Source organism: Cercospora beticola, chromosome 1 (genome assembly GCF_033473495.1).
Source record: "Cercospora beticola chromosome 1, complete sequence".
Lineage (NCBI taxonomy): Eukaryota > Fungi > Ascomycota > Dothideomycetes > Mycosphaerellales > Mycosphaerellaceae > Cercospora > Cercospora beticola.
Window position 1 is genome coordinate 3,745,873 of NC_088935.1, and position 21,255 is coordinate 3,767,127.

The 21,255-nt window shown below is 51.8% G+C and overlaps 10 protein-coding genes across 10 annotated transcripts; 5 read left to right on the plus strand and 5 right to left on the minus strand.

Moving 5' to 3' along the window:
• Positions 1 to 776: 776 nt before the first annotated feature.
• On the minus strand, positions 777 to 2,071 carry RHO25_001526 (uncharacterized protein; the record flags this gene model as incomplete). Its single annotated transcript, XM_023594136.1, has 4 exons — positions 777 to 1,531; positions 1,600 to 1,754; positions 1,820 to 1,867; positions 1,929 to 2,071. The coding sequence occupies 4 exons, from the start codon at positions 2,069 to 2,071 to the stop codon at positions 777 to 779; spliced, it is 1,101 nt and encodes a 366-aa protein (XP_023458892.1).
• A 668-nt stretch (positions 2,072 to 2,739) lies between these two features.
• Positions 2,740 to 4,023, minus strand: RHO25_001527 (uncharacterized protein; the record flags this gene model as incomplete). The annotated part of the gene is made up of 1 exon (XM_023594137.1): positions 2,740 to 4,023. One exon carries the CDS (start codon positions 4,021 to 4,023, stop codon positions 2,740 to 2,742), a length of 1,284 nt encoding a protein of 427 aa, XP_023458733.1.
• Positions 4,024 to 4,383: 360 nt separating this feature from the next.
• On the plus strand, positions 4,384 to 5,831 carry RHO25_001528 (uncharacterized protein; the record flags this gene model as incomplete). Its single annotated transcript, XM_023594138.1, has 4 exons — positions 4,384 to 4,552; positions 4,604 to 5,235; positions 5,286 to 5,690; positions 5,745 to 5,831. 4 exons carry the CDS (start codon positions 4,384 to 4,386, stop codon positions 5,829 to 5,831), a joined length of 1,293 nt encoding a protein of 430 aa, XP_023458734.1.
• Positions 5,832 to 6,844: 1,013 nt separating this feature from the next.
• Positions 6,845 to 7,567, minus strand: RHO25_001529 (uncharacterized protein; the record flags this gene model as incomplete). The annotated part of the gene is made up of 2 exons (XM_023594139.1): positions 6,845 to 7,071; positions 7,129 to 7,567. 2 exons carry the CDS (start codon positions 7,565 to 7,567, stop codon positions 6,845 to 6,847), a joined length of 666 nt encoding a protein of 221 aa, XP_023459710.1.
• Positions 7,568 to 8,951: 1,384 nt separating this feature from the next.
• On the plus strand, positions 8,952 to 10,314 carry RHO25_001530 (uncharacterized protein; the record flags this gene model as incomplete). The annotated part of the gene is made up of 2 exons (XM_065602118.1): positions 8,952 to 10,013; positions 10,099 to 10,314. 2 exons carry the CDS (start codon positions 8,952 to 8,954, stop codon positions 10,312 to 10,314), a joined length of 1,278 nt encoding a protein of 425 aa, XP_065458190.1.
• Positions 10,315 to 10,389: 75 nt separating this feature from the next.
• On the minus strand, positions 10,390 to 11,811 carry RHO25_001531 (uncharacterized protein; the record flags this gene model as incomplete). Its single annotated transcript, XM_023594140.1, has 2 exons — positions 10,390 to 10,675; positions 10,730 to 11,811. 2 exons carry the CDS (start codon positions 11,809 to 11,811, stop codon positions 10,390 to 10,392), a joined length of 1,368 nt encoding a protein of 455 aa, XP_023458732.1.
• A 277-nt stretch (positions 11,812 to 12,088) lies between these two features.
• Positions 12,089 to 13,921, plus strand: RHO25_001532 (uncharacterized protein; the record flags this gene model as incomplete). Its single annotated transcript, XM_023594141.1, has 5 exons — positions 12,089 to 12,120; positions 12,177 to 12,452; positions 12,518 to 12,783; positions 12,836 to 13,504; positions 13,557 to 13,921. The coding sequence occupies 5 exons, from the start codon at positions 12,089 to 12,091 to the stop codon at positions 13,919 to 13,921; spliced, it is 1,608 nt and encodes a 535-aa protein (XP_023459690.1).
• Positions 13,922 to 14,263: 342 nt separating this feature from the next.
• FOX2_1 (bifunctional hydroxyacyl-CoA dehydrogenase/enoyl-CoA hydratase fox2) lies at positions 14,264 to 16,180 on the plus strand (the record flags this gene model as incomplete). The annotated part of the gene is made up of 3 exons (XM_023594142.1): positions 14,264 to 14,389; positions 14,442 to 15,665; positions 15,725 to 16,180. 3 exons carry the CDS (start codon positions 14,264 to 14,266, stop codon positions 16,178 to 16,180), a joined length of 1,806 nt encoding a protein of 601 aa, XP_023459691.1.
• Positions 16,181 to 16,498: 318 nt separating this feature from the next.
• RHO25_001534 (uncharacterized protein) lies at positions 16,499 to 17,151 on the minus strand (the record flags this gene model as incomplete). Its single annotated transcript, XM_023594143.1, has 2 exons — positions 16,499 to 16,884; positions 16,962 to 17,151. The coding sequence occupies 2 exons, from the start codon at positions 17,149 to 17,151 to the stop codon at positions 16,499 to 16,501; spliced, it is 576 nt and encodes a 191-aa protein (XP_023458735.1).
• A 2,560-nt stretch (positions 17,152 to 19,711) lies between these two features.
• On the plus strand, positions 19,712 to 21,141 carry RHO25_001535 (uncharacterized protein; the record flags this gene model as incomplete). The annotated part of the gene is made up of 2 exons (XM_065602119.1): positions 19,712 to 19,786; positions 19,840 to 21,141. 2 exons carry the CDS (start codon positions 19,712 to 19,714, stop codon positions 21,139 to 21,141), a joined length of 1,377 nt encoding a protein of 458 aa, XP_065458191.1.
• Positions 21,142 to 21,255: the final 114 nt, after the last annotated feature.

Below are 21,255 nucleotides of genomic sequence, written 5' to 3' on the forward strand. Positions count from 1 at the left end.
TCGTACCAAATTTGACGCTCGATCCTCTGAGCTTCGGGGAGAAAATCGTATGCTTGCAGTAAAGACTACTGTATCATTTTGGATGGCCTTCACTCTAGTCAAGAGTGCCGCAGCACACCCATTGGAAATATGAACCAGGTAGGTGATGGGAGTAGTACTACTGCCAGCTTTCAGGAATTGGCATTGCATTGACCGGACGAGAAGTGAAGGAGCCACAGACTCCTGGGCAGCTGCAAGACTTTGGGATATCAGCACACCGCCATAGATCCCTCGTGAGCCCAAAGGGTGCCAGACTGGATTTGTAGTAACGAGCGTGCGGGTGGACTTTTGAGTATCAGTGGCTACTGATCGCAGCTCCAGCATTTGTTCCATGGATGATGTGGCTTGCTCGAATCATCGGGTGAGGTTGAGACCGCATATCACTCGCATGCAGTATCTATTTTCGATGCAATCTTCGACGAGAGGCTCAATTTGGTAAGTGACAGCCGCTGCAGGATGTTGACCTTGGGAATTATTTGCACAATGGAAATGTCCCGGCAATAGAGCCGTCCTGGGCTTGGCGTCTAGCGTCAATATCTCGATGTCTGTAGTTCACAAGTCGGTCTATATGGCCTGGAATAGTAAGATGGTGCTGCTTTGGCGGTAAAGAGGGAATTCTAAGCAAGTACAGTGACCACAACGCACTTTCATACGGCTTTCATACGACTGCGAATGGAATTTCCTCTACTACAAAGCATTGTGACCGGCCTGCCAACATGGAGACTCACAAAGCTCTTTCAACTGAGGTCTACTACAAGCCGTCCCTGCACTTGTCCTCCAGCTAACTCAGTGAACAGATCTTGTAGTTTCTCCATCCTTTCTATCCGATAGTGAGGTCGAACCAAGCCCCTTGCCGCCATCTCCAAGACTTGGACAGCATCGATGCGATTACCCACGGATGATCCGACAATGCTGAGCTCTTTCGCAATGATGGTAGAAGGAGCTGCTCCGTCCAGATTGACAGGCTCGCCCTCGGGCATACCCACACACACAAGCTTGCCGTGATGAGCAAGCATGGACAGAGCCTGCCCGTAGGCCCGATTGTTTCCTGCGACGACGAGGGCCACATTCACGCCGTTGTCGATCGAAAGAGCTTTGACCGCGGTTACCGTGTCATCAACTGTGTCGAAACCAACAAAGTGCTCCGCACCACACTCGAGGACCAGATCCTTTTTGCTGCTGTGATCGATGCCGATGACCCGGAGACCCATACCCCGGGCTGCTATCTGAACTGCGAGGTGACCAAGACCTCCACCTGCCCCTAGCACAGCGACGCTGCTTCCGGACTCTACATTGGCCTTCCGTAAGGCTGCATAGGCAGTCAATCCTGCACATAGCATTGGTGCAGCTGCTGAGCTCTCCAGAGCATCAGGGATCGGGGTCACATATGTCGCGGGCGCCGGGCAGTATTGAGCAAGCGTTCCAGGGGTGTAGTATCCAGAGATCTTTCGGCCTCCCGAGCAAGCAGTCTCGTAGCCACTGAGGCATGATCCTTCAACGAACCAGAACCGTCAGCATCCTGTCATCAACGACTTATCTCAAAGCGCCTTGGAGACTTACTACAGGTACCACAGGCATATGCAGTCCATTTGATGCCCACACGTTCCCCGAGCTTGCGATACTTCTCTGATCCCGTTCCAAGCTTCACCACACTTCCCACGCCCTCGTGACCACCAATCTGACCCGGTTGTGTCGGATACGGGAGAGCCTTCCAACTGTTAATTAGAAGCTCTAGTCAGCATGCACGCACTACGAGCTTCCGATCCTCGGATGTTCGTACCTATTCATCATCACAGCCAAGTCAGAATGGCAAAGGCCCGAGTGAGTCCTTGAGGAAGTCTGTCAGAAATTCATCCTTGCGCAATTTCATCCTCAGAGATACTTCTTACAGCTGCACCAATACCTCTCCTGGACCCGGAACAGGCATTGCGACATCATCTTTGATCTCGATGGCGATTTCACCAGGCTTGGAATAAGTGCAAGCTCTGAAAGTTGCTGGAAGAGAATCTCCGGCGCTTTGTTCAGATGCCATGGTCAAGTTTGTGCGATAGTTCTGATTAACGACGCTTTCAAGACACTGCGATCTATTCTGTAGTGAGATGTATTCTCTCCAGATGGTGAACCCAGCAGTGAAGCTCTCTGCGGACCGGAGCCTTCTCCTCGGTGGAGCATTGTTTCCGTGACCGAATGTGGCACGAAGCCGACCATGGTTGTTGTCCGCGCTATTCCCTGGAGCACTTTGAATGGAAGGTCGATCAACAACCTTCAGATCTTGATTAAGCTTAGAGCTCTTTCGGACGTCGGGTGTGTTCGAGCTTTATGACCTGCAACGCTGAGATATTTTGTTCAGAGGTATGTGTCGCTCTATACGAAGTCCGAATGTGAGGCCTAGTTTCCAAGACCCGATGAAGGTGTCATGGCAAAGTGAAAGCGCCTAGATCATGCAACTGGTTAGAATTGAGAAGTTCTCTTGCGCCTCTTCATCTGTATTCTCTGAACACCATGCAGTGCCCTCCTGATGCAGAACAAATCATAGTGATACCGTTGCCTTCATCTGCTCCTTGATTCTACAAGATATCTATGCCTCCTCGACAAGCGATTAATCAAAGATTTCTGCAAGTAATTCGCGTGAAATCTGTTGTCTTCTAAAACCACTGCACGGTTGGTCTTTGGCACTGTATCGTAGAATTCACTGCATCTCTACTTGATCATCCAGCTGAGTTGATGGGCCTGGGCAATTTGGACGCCCAACTCCTTGGCCCAATTCGCTACAAGATTTGGATCCTTGAGAAACTGTCGTCCTACGACAGCGACGTTCAGGCCTTTGTCGATCTGCGCTTGTGCGACGGAAGCTGTCGTAATATTCCCGACTGTACCAACAGCAACTTCATCGCCGACCACTTGTTTGATGGCATGTGCAAAATGAGCTTGGTTGGCATCGCCCTGTAGTACCTTTTGAGAGACATGGCTCCCTCCGTATGACACGTCAATTAGGTCTACACCCAGTCCAGCCAATATTTGAGCCAAGTGAACAGCATCCTCTGGTGTCCACGATCGGTCTGCAAACTCCGTGTCTTCTAGTCCATCGGACCCAGATATGCGGACGAATAGGGGCATATCTGTGGGCATCACTGCTCTTAGATCCTCAATCACCAATCGCAACAAGCGTGTGCGATTGTCGAACGAGCCGCCAAAGTCGTCTGTCCGCACATTCGACAACGGGGAGCAGAAGCTGTGAAGTAGATAGCCATGCGCGGCATGACATTCTATTGCATCGACCCCAGCGTGGACCGCTCGTCGAGCACTGGTACGAAAGGCTGCACGGACTCGGTCGATGTCCTCTGGATCCATTGCACGTACTGGTGCATTCCGATCAGACCAAGAGATGGAGCTAGGCCCAATGACCTCTGAAGGCCACCCTCCAGCCACCACTTCGGAGATCGCGGGTGGGAAAGCAAGCCACGGAGCCACCATACTGGCCTTTCGACCTGCGTGAGCCAACTGAATCCCAATTTTCTGGCCTTGTGAGTGCGCGAAGTCAACTATTCGGCGGAGTGGCTCAATCTGCGAATCTTTCCAGAGACCAGTATCTTCAGGCGTGGTCCGTCCTTGCGGCTCTACTGCTGTAGCCTCCACCATTGTCAGGCCGGGTCCGCGCATCAGAAAAGACGACAGATGCGCCATATGCCAGTCGGTCTGGTGTCCGTCCTGCGCAGAGTATTGACACATGGGTGAGACCATAATTCGGTTCTGCATTGTCATGCCCCGAAGGGTCAGCGGCTTGAACAAAGAGACTGCTTCATCGCTCGGCGCCTTTGCTGTTCCTGCAGGAGGTTCCTGGGCGGGAGTGAAGTAAGGGGCATCGCGTGCAGCGGCATTGATGATGGTAGACAGTCGTCGAGTTGTGCCGGGACACACATCTGTGCCATTCAGTATCTTTTCTGGTATCCGGAGGCTGAGCCGTGTTCTTGTGAAGCAAGACATGGTGAACTGGGTCGAACCGAAACCGAGACACCAACAAAGTCTGCCTCAGGCCACACGTGGCGAGACTTCAACTTCAATCTTTGCGAACCACACATGCAACTTGAGATACATTTTGATCGCATCTCAGATTCACAGTCGGCACTGATGAGATGAGTGAGGAGGTTCTGACTTCACTAGCTCGCGGGAATAGAGCGGTTCTCCCACGGTGGCTGCTTCCGAGTTCCACTGCTGATCTGCATGCCGCTGCCGGATTCGAACTTCGGAGCAACGACTCTCGGAGGTCAGACATGATGTGAGAATCTATCATGAATAGAGCCGACACTTCCTCTGCAAGATCGTCCACTCATCATCACCTTCAAGATGAATCCAGTCCCGTTCTCCGAAGCCCCTTGGCTGCGCATGCCCTCGCCGTTTTACGAGGAGACGCATCGGGTGTGGCAGAAGTTCTGTCGAGAATTCATTGGAGCCAATTTCACGCAATACGCGCTGCAATGGGAGAATGAAGGTGCTGTGCCAGCGGAGGTCTACAGTGAGTGGAGTCGTTGGCGCGATATCAGCAGTCTCCCCTGATCCGAAATAGGGAGCTTTGGAAAGGCGAATATGCTGGCAGCGTGCCTACCAGCGCCACTGCCCGCAAAACTACTTCGAGAGCACGGCATTACCCACATAGGACCTCTGGCTGTTGAGGATTTCGACTACACACACACCTCAATATTCCTGTCAGAGATGATGTCTTGCGGGCTATCCGGGCCGGTCTCTAGTCTCATTACTGGAGTCGCGTACGGCACACCTCTACTCATCGACCATGCCCCTCAAAAGATACAGTCAGAGTTGATACCAGAGATTCTCAAAGGCAACAAGCGCATTTGCATTGCGATCACAGAGCCAGATGCTGGAAGTGATGTGGCCGGGCTACAAGCTACCGCTGTCAAATCTGCAGATGGCAAACACTATGTGGTCAATGGAGCCAAGAAATGGATAACGAATGGACTCTGGTCCGACTACGCTAGCACTTGTGTTCGGACGGGAGGCAAAGGGCCTGGCGGCTTGTCGCTTCTGCTCGTGCCTCTTAAAAATGATGGAGTCTCCGTGCGGCGCATAGCTGTATCTGGGCGAAAATGCTCCGGAACTTCTTACATCGAGTTCGATGATGTCAAGGTACCAGTCGAGAACTTGATCGGCAAAGAAGGCAATGGCATGAAATACATCATGGTAAGAAGCTCGCTGCATTGGTGCGGGATGCTTGCTGACAGAAACTGCAGAACAACTTCAACCACGAACGGCTGTCAATCGCGATCAACACTACCAATCAAGCGCGCGTCGCTCTATCTTCCGCATTCGAATATGTCACCCAAAGGGAAGCATTCGGCGCGCCACTGATCAATCAGCCCGTTGTCCGAAATCGTCTCGCTCGTGCTGGAGCCAAGTTGGAAACTCAATGGGCTTGGGTCGAGAGTCTTGTTTACCAGTACAAGCATCTGCCAGCACACGAAGCAGCTTCAAAACTTGGTGGGATGACGGCTCTGGTTAAAGCGAATGCTGGAATGGTGTTAAATGAGTGTGCAGAGTGTGCACAGATCTTATTTGGCGGCAACGGCTACACCCAAAGTGGCAAGGGGGAACTAGTGGAAAAGATCGCGAGAGAGGTGGCCGGTGTGCGCGTACCAGTGAGTAATACTCTGGGGTGGTCATATTCCACGTGCTGACTGAATGACTATCAGGGCGGAAGCGAAGACATTATGCTGGATCTATGCATCCGACAATTATACAAAGGTTATACCAGCCAGTCGACGCCGTCGAAGCTTTAGCCATGAAGATTGGACCCACGCAGACGGCATGCTCTAAATACATATGGAGCGCTGGCCTAATTCCACCAATCTCTCATTCAAGACAAGATGCTCACCGGCAGGAGATCGCCAAAGCCGTAACCTACTATCTTGGTCATTAAGCATGTGTTTAAATCATACTCATGGATCTCTCTAAACTTGGTGTACGGCAGGGCGGTGAAGTCTGTCTGTCAAGGCTTCAGTCCCAAGAACTCGAGACACGGTTTGAGACTCTTACCTGAATCAAGTCAAAAGTCACCGAACCATTCTGATTTATGATGTATGATGGATCTTCCACTCCGGAGAAGAGTGCTTGGCCACCGCCAACCAGCACAAGTCGAACGGAAGCGGCATCGATCCCGGCAGGCACTGGTACTGGCACATTCCCTCCAAGTTCGGTCGGGCTGGTTGAAAGATGATGTTAGTCAAAATATCGCCCTGTCTGGGGAAATGGGAGTCATACTACACTGTCACCACACGAGTGACTCTAGGATCCAATGGAATCTTAGCTGCATCTTCGAATCTGTGCGTTTCAATCGTTCGCACGAGCTGCTTCACGCCTGCGAGTCGACGAGCAGGTGTGCAAGGTGCCTGTCCGACTGCTGCGCCAAAAGCCCATGTGGCAAAGGTAAGGCAGAGTGCGAGACTGATCATTGTGTTTGGCTGTATTTGGATTGCAGCTGATCGACATTCAACGTGGACCTTCAGCACTGAATGGAAAGAGCGCAACCATAGTTCTATGTGCCCACAGTTCCAAGGGCGTTCGTCATTCCAAAGCCTCACAAGCCTCACAGTGTCGATCCGGAAACAACTCCAAGCTTACAGCCGGCTTCAGCCCGGCCAGAAAGAAACAAACATGTGAGTCCAGTGCTGCAAACACCAAGATTGAAGTCAACCTGATAATTTTCAGATACTATACGACAGCTGATATGTACCAAACTTGCTATATGCACTTTGCAAGGCCATGTTCCGGCTACCTGTGGTACATCACGCTCTCAGCATGTTCCCAGGAGACCGCACGTGGCATTGCCAATAATGCCGGTCAGTGGATCTCTCAGCGCAAATGCATCTCTTAAACCTCCTGCATTCAAGTTCGGCAGGTCACGCGCGAAATCGGGAGCGTCGTTAAGGACAAGCTGTCCGATCATTGCCCCCAGAGTAACAAAATTGGTCTCCAGCAGCGATTTCTGCCACCCCTGCTCGTATGGCAACCTTTCGTTCTCTAACGATCTGTTCAGTTTTGGCTTCAATATGCAACGGGTTTACTGTAAAGCCTTACCAAAAAGCGATTTCACGTAAGAGACCGGCGCGACTCCTGTCAATGGATCACCCATAACGCTCAAGTAAAGTGATGTCTCTCCGAGACTGAGAAAGAGCTGTCGGGGACCATATATCAGTGTGTTGGGATTGAGGCGGCGCTGGGTTTCGACTCGGCTCCAGATGGTCTGCGCAGCAACTGGAATTGTTGCTGCGTTCATGCCCTCGTAGAAATCGAGGACCTCGTTGAACACATTCTGGTTGAAGACCAGATTGTTCCCCTGGTAAATGTCCTGCCGGGATAGACTAACATCGTGCTCGATGGGGAAGTTATGAGCGCGCAGGTCGTCAAGGTTGAAGGTGCCCGCCAAGGGGTCCCTGTTGGCAAGTGTTGCTGTCTGTCCTACGAGAAGGCCGAAATCTGCTCCAACGTTGATGCCTTCCTTCAAGCCGGCGACCATGATGGTTGGCGTCAAATTCTTTCCATCTCGTGGGATGAAGCCTACGCTCCCATCGAAGAGAGAGTATTAGCCTCGCGGAATCGATAATTCGCGGCTCGGTTGTACCCACCATGATTTGCGAGTGAGTTGATGCCAGGACACGGAGATCGCACTAGGCTTCGGTTAGTCGTCACAAATCAGTGGCAGCATTTGACGAAAGTGCTGACCATCATTCGGACCAGGTGCTCGGTACTCATGGCCAGATGGAGCAGGTCTTGAGAGTGCAGTACACGCGAGGCTTAGGATGAGAACAAGCGACATCGACATTTTGGGCAATGTTCCAGTACAGTGTAGACGATCGTGTGGGAGAAGCTCCTACTCTATGGAAGGAGCCTATGATGTATTGTGCAGTGTGCACTCAGCATATTTACACGACGCTCAGTTGGACGGGAATTAACTTGGTCATTACGTAGTAGGTACCTCTGTGGTGCAGTCTGCAGTTAATATGGGCTCAGATCTCTTGCCTGTTTGGGCGTGACGCGACTGCAGATCAGCCGTACTTATTCCCGTCGTTGCTCCTCTTGCGTCTACCACTTCCCCTCTCGCATTCAAACAGTACAAACCGCGATGCAGTCCGACGGCCATAACGGAGCATATCCGTCCGGAACATCGTTTGAGGCCGACGTATTCTACGCCTTGCAGTCGCTCGTGCCCCGAACCAACCATCTGGACGGCTCGAATCCGGCCCTCGAACGGACGACGACCATCCAGCAGCCTACCGGCTCGCCGTCATCGCCTCGAGCGCCGAAGACCAGGTTCAAGCCTACGCTCAATTGCGATCAGTGCGTGCAACGCAAGACCAAGTGCGATCGAGCTCGGCCCTCATGTCTTGGCTGGTACGCCAATTGTGCTCTCCCTTGTGCAGCAGACGTTCACTGACTTGTAGAGTAGTATCAGGAGAGCGCAATCATGCACGTACCACGCCCTTGCAGAAATCTTGCACGCTTCTGCTCCCACAGAACGCAAGTCGAAACGGCAGAAGAACAGCCATGAAAGTCAACATCATGAATCTCCGGAGCACAACCCTGCTTCCACATCTCGAGATATCCCCTCCGGGCCCGCACACTCGTCTCACAGCGGTGGAAGCACTCCTCCTCACTCGATGATAATACATACCGCATTGAACCTTGTTCAGCATTCGATCCCGTCGCCCAAACCAGCATCTTCTGCTATGCGGATCAAGTCTCCTTCACAGCGCCGCAACATCCAGCCCCCGCCACTTACTCACAGTGTTGCTTTGCCTCCACATTCTACAGCTGCATGGCATTCAGTATTACCCACCTTGTTGGAAGTCCCAGCAGATCACCCGTTCCGTGATAGAAGTTCGGCGGGCATATCACAAATCATGAAGGCCATGCCTTCCAAAACACAGGCTAGTACACTGTGCGACATCTATATGCGCGGCATAGACCCAATACTGCCAGTCTTGAGCTCTCACGACTTTCTTGAGGCTCATGAGGCGTTCTGGACAGAGTCGGTCTGCGATAAAAGTCAATGCGATCCGACGCAGCTTGCATTGTTCTTGGGAGTGTATGCGTGCGCTGCTCAGCAGTCCCCAGACATGGATCAACGTGACCAGGCACAGATGTTCCTGTCCGCTTGTCACGAAGCGCTTGGTATGTCGAACTATCTACAGCTACACTCAATCGGGCGAGCCCAGGTCCTGCTCCTGATCAGCCATTACTTCATCAACGATGGGCGCCTGATTGAGGCCTGGACGCTCGCTGGAATAAATCAACGTCAAGCATGTAGCCTTGGGCTTGGTCGTGCGGTCTTGGGGACGCAAGCCTGCAGGACTAGCGAAGAATGGCAAGGCGCTCAACTTTGGGATGCTCTCAGTCATCAAGATAACATGCTCGCATGCCTCCTCAAAATGCCACGAAGCATCATTCGTGGCGTCTCTGGCCCAACACTAGGGTCCAATCTGACTGCCGAGGGTCAGCGACTCGACGATGAAAGCCACGAGCGGAGCCAGGCAGCCACCGACCGTCGCTACCACACAGCCCTGTCGAGGATTGGAGCAGTCGCCTCCGAACACATCTGCAGTACGAATGATGCCTTTCCGTCGACTGCTACCACAAAATCAGCCGAAGCCAGACGTATCGTCGATCTACTGCAAGCGACCTTCGATTCCTTCGAAGCCCCATTCCGAAATCTTGACGCATTTTGGGTCCAAAGTCAGGAAGACGACCGAGTTGCACGCCAGGGAGTCGAGCTGATGTCTGTGTTCCACTTCTACATGATGCTTGCTTTGCACATGAGCGAAGAAACTGCCACCACAATTCAATCGGATGAGCTCGTGCACTGTTTCCACGAAGGGCTAGCTGCATTCTTCGCACTGTCAGACCTGGACCCGAATGCAGCGCGCAAATGGTCTATCTGCCATACACTGTCGTATCTTCAAGCGGTACGTTCTCGCTCCGCCGTCCCCTGCTCAAGTAGCTCCCTAATATCTTCACGTCTTGATCGAGATACTGACTATGATTTCACAGGTGGCCCTGGGGAAGTTTCTCGGCCGTATGAGTCGTGACGAATCTAACAAAGTACCCTCCAAAAGACGCGACCCATTGCTGATGCTAGCAAAAAGCGACTTTGATCGCTACCTCGAAGCTCTGACCCGCGAATCAAATCGTGACGGGATGCTTGAACTAGCAGCTGACCGCGTGCGCCAGTTGAAAGAATTGCGAAGCAGTATCAGAGCGGTATGAGTATCATAACTCGAGGAGAGAAGAATACCTCAATCATATGTGGTGATCAAGTCTCGGCCTGGCCTGGCTCTGCTGCTAAAGACGTGCTGCAATCTTTTCAAGAGTGTCACCCACCGCAAATTCAACTCTGTGCTTGCGGCTGCGAGCAATATCGCCTTCGGTTGGCGTCACGTATCGTGCTTCCACTGCAGGGTTGTACTGGAAGGCAGAAGTCTTCACCACTTCTTCGTTCGAAACAGGCTGGCTTGCTTTGCCGTCTGCTCTTCTGTACACAGTCACAACACAGCAGCCTCCTAGGCCCAGATTGTGCTGCAGTGCTACAGTCGTTGATCGACCGAGGCGGTTGTTCGCCCAGCCTCGTCTGCAAACCTGTCAGCTGTGCATTATGCGATGTTGTAGAAAGATGAACACTCACAAATGCCATGTTAGTTCCGCGCACTGAGCGACACCAGTCGCGCCGAGCGGATGGCCTTTGGAGATCAGGCCGCCAGACGGATTGAGGAGTGGCCCTTGGCCTCCACGAGCAACACTGCCTTCTCGAACCATCTTGTGGGCTTCACCAGGAGCGCAAAGTCCAAGTCCATCCAGCAGAATGAGCTCGTTCGTCGAAAAACAGTCGTGGACTTCGCATACACCAACATCCTTTGCAGTCACACCAGCTTCTGCAAGCGCGGCCTTCGCGGCCTTCTTGGTCATCCCGAATCCAACCAGATCCATTGAGCTTCCGGAGAAGAGTGATGGATCATCGCTCATGAGGGATTGTCCAGCCATGAGAATGGCTTGGTTCCGCTGACGAAGACCGGTGAGATACTTCCCGGATACAATGACCGCGGCCGCCGCCCCATCGCTCGTAGGACTACACTGCAATTTTGTTAAAGGAGAATGTATCATGGGCGAGTCCAGAATTTCCTGAAGCGTATATTCGGTTTGGAATTGCGCATAGGGGTTCTTCGTTGAGTTCTCATGACTGAGACGTGCGAGCTCTGCGAAGTCCTCGGCTCGTGCTCCATACCGCTCCATATATTCAAGTCCAGCGTTTGCGAAGAATTGTGCAGTCATTGGGCTCTTGAACTTGCCTCGAGTCTTGTGCATCAGGGCAGTTGAGAGCTCGACCGCGCTTGGCCGCGGATCGTCGTTCGCCAATGGGCCAGCAGCCATTTGCTCAAATCCGATCACAAGAACACAGTCCGCTGTCCCCGAACGCACGGCATTACGAGCCATGTTTAATCCAGTCGAGCCGGTGGCGCAAGCATTGCGGGCATTGTAGATTGGGATTCCAGTCATGCCGAATTGATAGAATACACGCTGGCCTGCTGTTGACCCGCCATAACCAAAGCATGCGATACCCATTTCCACATCATCGTAATTGATACCAGCATCAATCATGGCCTTCACTCCAGCCTCGTAACCCAATTCCGGATATTCTCGCTCCTTGCGAGGGCGCAGGAATTTGGTCATTCCCACGCCCAAAACGTACGCATCTCGTAGACCGCCCATGTTTGCTCAGATTTGAAGCCTCCAAATGCACTGATGAGTTGAAGTATTTCGCAGGCTATCATTAATTGAAATCCGACCCAAGAAGATCGCTCCCGGAAGGATGCAGCAACTCTAACTTTCGGCTGTGAGACGGAAATAGGGAGCGCTGGCACCTAGCTGCCTCGGATAGTCACTTAGTCCTGAAATGGTTAATGAGAGGTCGATCAGATGCATCACGCCCGTCCTGAGAGTCACTTCATCAGCCTGCAGATTGCTCTCACCAGCAGTGCCAAGCACAATGGCGCCCTTTCTCGCTGAGACGGTAGTTCAGTGAGTGCTATATCGTCGGGACTCGAATTACTGCAAACCAGGCTGATTATTTACAGCATTCCCTCGAAAGACATTCTGTCGTGGTACTTTGATCATCCACGCTTCGATCAGAACAGGCAAATTTACGTGGATGCCGCGGACACTAACAAGTTCTGGACTGCAGAGCAATGTCGGAATGCCATTCGACAATTTGCGGCAGGTTTCCAGCACGTAGGACTACAAGCACAGGAGACGGTGTGCATTCATGCTTTTAACAGCATCAACTATCCGGTGCTGGTCAACGGGATTGTGGCAGCTGGTGGTGTTTTCACGGGCAGCAATCCAGCATATACGTACGTACATACCAGCATGATTCTCATGATCGATCTTTTTTCTAGTATCACTAAAATCTGGAAAGCCTCCATGAGCTCATACACCATCTGAGAACATCGAAAACCAAGTTTGCTGTTGTGGAGCCGGAACTGTTACCTACATTCCTTGAGGCAGCAAAGCATGCCTCCATCGATCGAAATCGTATCTTCGCATTCTCTGAGACTAGCTACAACGATGTCAGAAGCTGGACAGAGTTGAGAAGGCACGGAGAAAGAGATTGGCCTCGAATCGACGACCAAAAGACTGCCAGTGCAACTCTCGCAGCTCTACTGTTCAGCTCGGGAACCACAGGTCAACCTAATCCTCACATGCTATACCCAGGCTTTCATCTGACTTCTTACAGGCCTGCCAAAAGCAGCTATGCTGTCACATTACAATTTCGTCGCTCAATACACGGTTCTAGGTGACATGAAGGGCGTAGGGTGGCAGAAACGACGCCTCATAGCCCTCCCTATGTTTCATGCCTCCACAGTGCCAAGTGTACATTTCAATCCCCTCTATACCGGCGACACAATGTACATAGCGAGGCGGTTTGAGCTCGAAAGTTTCATGCGGGATACTGAGAGATATGGCATTACCGACATCAGTCTGGTACCGCCTATCATCAACCGTATCCTATCGTCCCCGATTCGCCACAAGTACTCGCTCAAAGGCATTCGAAATGCTCAAAGTGGAGCCGCACCTCTCGATTCCGCCACGCAGGCTCGATTCAAAGAATTACTGCCAGAGTCAACACCGCTGACACAGGTCTGGGGCATGACCGAGACAGTCGCGACGTGCTGCATGACACCATATACCGATGGACACGAAACCACTGGAAGTGTCGGCAAAATGGCACCAAATATCGACATCAAACTATGTGACAACGATGGGAACGATATCACTGCGGACAACGTTCGGGGCGAGATATGCATCAGAGGTCCGGTGGTCATTGCAGGATACTTTCACAACGGAGAGGCAAACAAGCGGGATTGGGATTCGGATGGTTTCTTCCACACTGGAGACATTGCTTGTAAGCAATCACAAACATCTCGACTAGAGTAACGACATGCTGACGAGTATAGATCGTGATGAGAAAACAAAACTCTGGTACATTGTCGATCGCAAGAAAGAGCTCATCAAAGTCAGGGGCTTTCAAGTCGCTCCTTCTGAGATCGAAGGAGTGCTGGTGAGCCATCCCGACATTTCTGATGCAGGTGTTATTGGAGTGCTGCACAATGGGGAAGAGCAGCCTCGTGCGTATGTTGTCAGCTCTACGAAAGATAAATCAGGTATTGAGTCGTATCTTGCGGAGAAACTGGCGAAGTACAAGCAATGCACGGGAGGCATTATTTTCGTTGACGAGATTCCCAAAACTGCCAGTGGAAAGATACTGCGGCGAACTCTGAGAGAGTGGGCTTCCAAAAAGGAGCCCGGAAGCAGACTTTAGTTGGAGATAGTGAAGTATAGCTACAGTCTCCAACAGCTTTGCGGGATTCTCATTTTCTTGAGCAAACGCTTGATTTTTCTTTGTCTTCTTTCGTTGGTCCAAAGCTGCAGGATGCTTTGCTGTATTGACGATCATCGAATTTCCCCGCTAGGATGGTCAACTCATTCCCGAGGTCTGGATATGGGAATATAGCGATGATCTTTGAGTTCCCGATCAACCCGTTAGTGCCAAGCACAACTTTCCAGCAAAACCTCTGTGCTGACCACTGTTCTCGAGATTGGAAAGTCTCGATACTACAGAAATTATCAAGGCTGAAACGCCATAGCTCATGAATAGGCGACCATGGCATTACGTTTTGACGATCAGGTCATCGTCGTGACTGGAGCTGGCTCGGGCTTGGGAAAAGCGTACGCGTTATTCTTCGCTTCTCGAGGTGCATCTGTTGTGGTAAATGACAGTGATTCATCGGTAGGTGTTGATTGAAGTTTGCGTTCGAATTGAATGCAGCTGACCTTTTCAGACCGCCTCACAAGTAGTTCAGCAGATCATCCAAGCCGGAGGCAAAGCAGTACTAGACAGCAACAGTGTCGAACAAGGAGACAAAATCATCGATACTGCTCTCAGTAAATTCGGTGCCGTACACGTCTTGATCAATAATGCTGGCATACTTCGCGACATTTCCTTCGGGAAGATGACAGACGAGCAGTGGGACTCGGTCCACGCCGTACACGTCAGAGGGACTTACAAAACTACGCAAGCAGCATGGAAAATATTTCGAAAGCAACAGTACGGCCGTGTGATACTCACATCTTCAGCTGCTGGACTGTACGGCTCTTTTGGTCAATGTAATTATTCGGCGGCAAAGTCAGCCATGATCGGTCTGGGCGAGACACTTGCCAAAGAAGGAGTGAAGTACAATATACTAACCAACATTATCGCTCCTATTGCTGCAAGTCGTATGACGGCCACAGTCATGCCTGAGAAAATGCTTCAACACCTTCCTCCTGCTTGGATCGTTCCATTGGTGGCTGTTCTTACACACAAGACAAATACAGAGAATGGTTCTCTCTTTGAGCTAGGAGGTGGTCATATGTCCAAGCTGAGATGGCAGCGAGCAGGCGGAGGTCTGCTCAAATGCGACGAAACGTTAACACCGGGTGCGATTTTGAAGCATTGGGATGCAGTGAACGACTTCTCTCAAGCCGAGTATCCCTCGACCGTGGCAGACCTTGTCTCCAAACTGAAAGAGTCTCAACGCCTGCCACCTAATCAGTCAGGGTCGGACGTCCGTTTCGACGGAAAGGTTGCTGTTGTCACTGGAGGAGGAGCAGGCCTTGGGCGACAATACTGTCTCTTGCTCGCAAAGCTCGGTGCCTCAGTTGTGGTCAACGACGCTGTGAATCCAGAAAGTGTCGTAGAGGAGATCCGTAAGAATGGCTATGGTCAAGCCATTCCTATCAAAGCTTCAGCAGAAGACGGAGAGCTCCTGATCAAGACAGCCATCGATGCCTTCGGCCGCATCGATGTATTGATCAACAATGCAGGCATACTTCGAGACAAGTCGTTCCAAAACATGAACGACGAAGGCTGGGACGCTGTTTACAACGTCCATCTTCGCAGCACATACACAACCGCTCGAGCTGCTTTCCCATACATGAAAAAGCAAGGATACGGTCGTATCGTAAACACCACCAGTACCTCAGGAACATATGGTAGTTTCGGGCAAAGCAATTACGCTGCAGCAGTAAGTCGCAAATCACAACAACGTCTCCAGGTTCATCAACAGCATCCTGACTGCAACAGAAAACCGGCATAGTCGGCTTCTCCAAATCCCTAGCCCTCGAAGGCAAAAAATACAACATCCGAGTCAATTGTATATCGCCATCAGCAGGAACAGCGCTCACCAGATCCGTGCTTCCCGAAGAAGTCGCACAAGGCCGCAAACCTGATTACGTTGCACCGATCGTACTCCTACTGTGCTCGGACCAATTGCCTTCCGGCGTCGATGGACAAATATTCGAGGCTGGCTGTGGTTGGCAAGCGCAGACAAGATTGCAGCGATCCAAGGGATATGATTTCAGTCTGAAGGATGGTGTCGCGTCTCCTGAAGATTTTCAGAAGAGATGGCACGATATTGTGGATTTTACGTCTCAGACTGCTGTTCCGGAGCTTGCTTCAGATACTCGGATGAGGATCATGGCGAATATCGAGCGAACGGGCAAGCATGATGGCGTAGGCAAATCGGCAGTCAAGCTATGATTCGAATAGATATATGAGGTATATTCCGTTAGTTCAACGTTGTTCATACTTTCGTAAGACGTAGCGTCTGGCGCTCTGAGACTCTGAGCAGATGGGCGTCTGCTTGCACTGTAGTCACTCAACTCGGGATCATGGTCAGACAGGCTGGGGTGGAGATAGGTTTGAGGTACACTTTCATTTGCACCATATCCAATAACTATGTACGATAATATGTCGCGCTACCATTTTGGCAGCTAGCGTACTTCATCAGTCACAAGTTTCCACGTCACCACACACACCGAGCTTGCTTCGTACAACTTTGATTCGACCCCAGCCACTTCAGATGTTATAAGGATTTCCTGGAAGTTTGGCCAGAATTCCTCTTAGCCCAGGAAGAGTGTCGAGGCCTGGGAATGCTGGAATGACAGGAGTGTTCACTGGTACGCCTCCAATAGCTGATGGAACGAAAACGTTCGCTCGGAGAATCTGCAGGCGACATGTCTCGAGGTCGAACTCGGCCGGTACGAGGATGTGTGCATTGACGGGGAAGTCCAGAACGTGGAGTGTTCCAAGGACGACGTCGGCGTCCATGAGGGTTGTGCCGTTGCCGTAGTCGGTATATTTGGATGTCACTTTGGTGAATAGTTGTCGGACGACGATGGCGAAGTTCTTGGTTGATGATGCGTCGAATCCGAATTCGACTGCAGGGGCGCCGTTTGCGCTGACTGTCGATCGAATGTCAGATATGTCCCGCAACGAAAAGCAGTCCAGGTGAAAGGGCTTCACATATGAACCAACTTACCGATTGCAGGACAGTCAGGTTCCAAAGGCATCCCTTGAATGCCTGCTGCTGACTTCAAGAAGTCCTTCTCGTTGAAGACGGCAGTGATGTATCGCATGACATTGATCCTATGCTCTGCTGTACAGAAGGCGGCTTGGGCAGAGCCGCCCGCAGCCCATGCGAATAACGAAAGAGCCAAAGTGAACTTCATGGTGTGCAGTCGTGATGAATCGACCTTGCAGTTTCTCTTGCGAATAGTGACGATCGACAGGACCCCAGGTAGAGTTGAGGAATATATGTTCCAAGCAAGCATGGAGTTGTTCACTGCAGATCTTCAGTGAAGAGGGTCCGGAAACAGTCCGGAAACTTTGTTTGACAACTTCACTTTGATCGACAGTGGGGTTCGCCTTTGCCCGCACTCTGGATCCAGCTTTGATAGGCGAACCAGTGCGCCCATGTGCGTAAAAGCCGTTCGCACAACGACTAGTGAAGGGATCGACAACCCTAGTCGGACATAGGAACGCCCTGAACATCAGTACCCTCTCCATCAATCGGCAATGCCACGGTAGCACTTCTTGTAGCAGTGTACTAATAAAGCTGCTGCTTACCCTTGTGGATCGCGCCTGATCTGTCACTTGCGAACTGACCGAAACACTTCTCTTGCCGTCTCTGCAGGTCTTCGAACAAGCGCCATGAAGTCCATAATAATCGCTGCTCTCTGCGCAGTCGTCGCGGCCGCTCCACAAGGCTCGACTCCAGGCTCCTCTTCTGCCTGTCCAGCCGGCAGAACCCCATACTGCTGTCAAATCCGAAGAACTCCTCAAACGCCAAGTACCGGTTGCGACTTTCGTAGGTGACACTGACCGTTTCGCTGCGAAGCAGTACTGACGGACCTCTTCTCCAACAGCTCCGAGCCAGCCTGCTGATGGTAACATCTTCTTCTCGGAGTGTTCGAATATCAGCCGACAAGCTGCCTGCTGTACCAGTGTCTCCGTAAGTTTAAAGCTTCTGTGTCGGTTCTCAGGAGATTTCTGACCCTTCCACAGGCCAACGGTGCCGGGACAGCTTGCCAAGTGTATGTGCCATAATAGAGCGCAACGTCGAATGGGTGGTCACAGGCGTAGTGATGGTCTGCATCTTGTATCTTAGCTCGAGAACTTCCGAATATTTCGTTCTTGGTTGACATTCTTCTCCTGTGCGTCAGTCCTGTATGTGAAAAGAACTTGGTGCATTTCCATGTCTGAGAAATGGTTACCAATCACCCTCCGGCCCAGTACCACCAGCACAAGTCCGGCTCTGGACTGCAGCTGGAGTGTGAGAGGAAACTTTGCAAGTGTTCGAGCGGGTTCCTCCACCAGGAAAGGACTGCGAATTGATCACTGCACCTCAGAGCCATCGCCCGATATCCTACCTTTCTCCAGATCGATACAGCCTCCACAGTCTTCTGACTCAGCCACAGACGCAACCTGTGCTACAGTGCTCGGTCTGTGACATTTGCGAATGTACATTCTGCAGGTGACGTTGGATGCGCTCTGTCCGTTAATCGTGTCTTCCCTCGCCTCTTCGGTCTTACTCCAAAGTTGTCGAGCCTTCCAACAGTCAAGTTGAACTCATTGTACTGATATCTGACACTGTCTCTTGCCGCCCTGGGTCTTGGTGCATCTTGCCTTGGGCGCGTCGAATGCTCTTCTCGATGTTGCTGTTCTAGCCAATTCGGTCTGCTCGCGTTCCTGCACCAAAAACAGCACAGTACCTACGCTTCGCTATCGTGAGTGATGCGACAATGTCGCTGGAGTTTGTTGCTCGAGTTCGGAGGCACACATTAGCTCTCTGAGTCGAGCACGCAGACGCGTTTTTCGCTGGAGGCTTATGTCGATGATCTGGGCGCGACTGGAGTTCCAGAAAGCTGTCTCCTCGGACTTCGTACGCCCCAAGACGTGTGGTGTCCTTCACAGGCACAAAGTGTTGATGAAGGCACGCAGTTGATGCCCTGTAGCGGCCGGTCCCGCAGGGTATGCACCAAAAGTGCAATGTGCCACAAACGACAGAGGGAGGCCTGAGGCACGAACAATGCAATTCTGCTGCGAGTGGCTTTCCTCTCCTCATGCTTGTAACACCTCCCATTTCCAGCTCGGCATCGTTGCCCTCACATTGAGCACCGTGGTGACGCCAATACGGTATCCAACTGTGCCAATGCCTGCCTGAGCCAGCCATGCACGTGGTGCCGACCAAATCCAGACCGCGCCGTCTCGGCGGAGGAGCTCGATCAGACTTCTGCTGCAGATCTCTCCGTTCGCAGCCATGGTGGCGGCGGCCGAATGGCGTCTTCCGCAGCTGTTGGCGTCGGTGGTGACGAATGAGACGGCGCGCCTGCTGGGCTTGGAAGCGAGCAACGTGGAAACCACGTTTTGTGCTTTCCCCGATGAACCACTGACTTCTATTTCGGTTTGACATCCAACTCACGGCAACTACATGAGCACGTTTTTCAGCTACAGGTTAACTACAGGGGCGTCTTCGGATCGTTATCATCTTCTTCTCACGTCCAGAACTGGCATTGAAGGCACTCAGTGCGCAGTCGCGAATGCACGCTACTGTCTTCCAGACCAGCGCCCAGCTGAAAGTCTAATCGTGCAACAAAAGGTCCAGACGTCGACAAATAGGTAAGCCATTCGCAATTAGCGATCGTCCCTTATACTGTCCTCCTTACCCTATTCACGCCCAATTCGGACTCTGCACTTGCACAATCCAAGCAACGCGCGTCCGTGACAACAATGTTGGCAGCTCAGCGACCGCAAGATGTGCGTGGTTTCGGCGAGCAAATCGTACACTCGTGGAGCGAGCATGTGGTACTTACGCAGAGCATATCTAAACTGCACGATTGGAGCTAATTCAAGCACAGCCCAAATATCAAGGCTCCAGCTTTGTGTCTAGTGTCATGACTATTACTCTGAATCCAACACGCGATGGCACCCCACGACGTATACCAAAGCTGGCCGTGAGGAACCGGACCAGCGAGCATTCGACCTCTCACGAGGATCTTAAACAACCGGATCACCAGCATCATGACCTGAGGGGTGCTGCAGAGCAGCAAAGCTCCTGCGACTCATTGCTCCATCCTGCGTTTCGCCGTGAGCCAGGCTCCACGCCTTCCACTCGCTCAGCAGTAACGACAACTCGAAGTTCTGGAAGAAGTAACTTGGAGGCGGAAGCTGCAAGTGGAAAAGTGCCAACGAAGCGGAAATCCAAAGGAGTTCTCGGCTTCCTCACGCTCAAGGAACCATCCATTTCGGCATTCGAGGAATTCGCAGAGCAAGAAAAGAAGAAGCTTGCATCGCAGAAGGGCTCCAATGTTCTGCGAGGTGTGAGTTCTCAAAAGCTTCCCGAGCATGTGCCGAAAGTCAACAGCAAGTGGGACGGCCTGCCGGAATCGACAAAACGAAGCACAGCAGAGAAGGACAGTTCCGCTCGACACTCTGCAATGTCATTCGTTAGCAGCCGAAGCGGGACTTCCGATCGAGATAGCGTGCTGTCGAATGGACCAGCTTTTCCCTCATTGAGCTCACGAATGCGCCAGTCGAACGAGAAGCATCGTCCCCTGACAACTACCACGGAGACTCGACTTGAGAGAGCAACAGCTTCTTTGGAACGGATCAAGCATTCGTCAGTCGAGGCCCTGCAGTCTGGATCGGGTGAACAGCGCCGCTCAGCTCGCGGATCTGAAGACTCAGGCTCCTTTTACAGCTTCTCATCACATCCCGATACTCCTCCCGGGCTAGAGCCCTCAACATATCCAAGCTCGGCGTGCACACCCACAACACCGGATAGCATGCCTCGGACGCCCAATCTCGAGAGCAATGTGACGATAGAGTCGAAACTTCATCCTCAATGCAATCCATGGAGCTCCAAAGCCGATGCGGCGCCATTTCAGAACTCCGATATCCGAGACTTTAGGCATGCCTCGAACTATCACGACAGAACTTGTTTTTCCAAACCTCACGTTAAAGGCAATGCTGCCCAAAGAACAAACGTAGCAGCTATCACTCCTCACAGCTCAGTGGCATCAAAAGACGTCGCTCCATGGGAAGCATTCGAGCCTCCGAGTGACTCAGCTCAGGCTCCTCCACGAAGTACGACATCCAACAACCCAAGTGCTGGTCACAAATTATCGCAGCGATTCGGCGCCAAATTGGGCTTGAAGTAGCGCTGGTGTCCATTCAAAGTGTTTCATGAATCATCTGGTAACAGTATTATACCCTTACGGCAGCACAAAACTGCGGCAGGCGCAAAAAGGAAGGAACACGGGACAGAACATAGG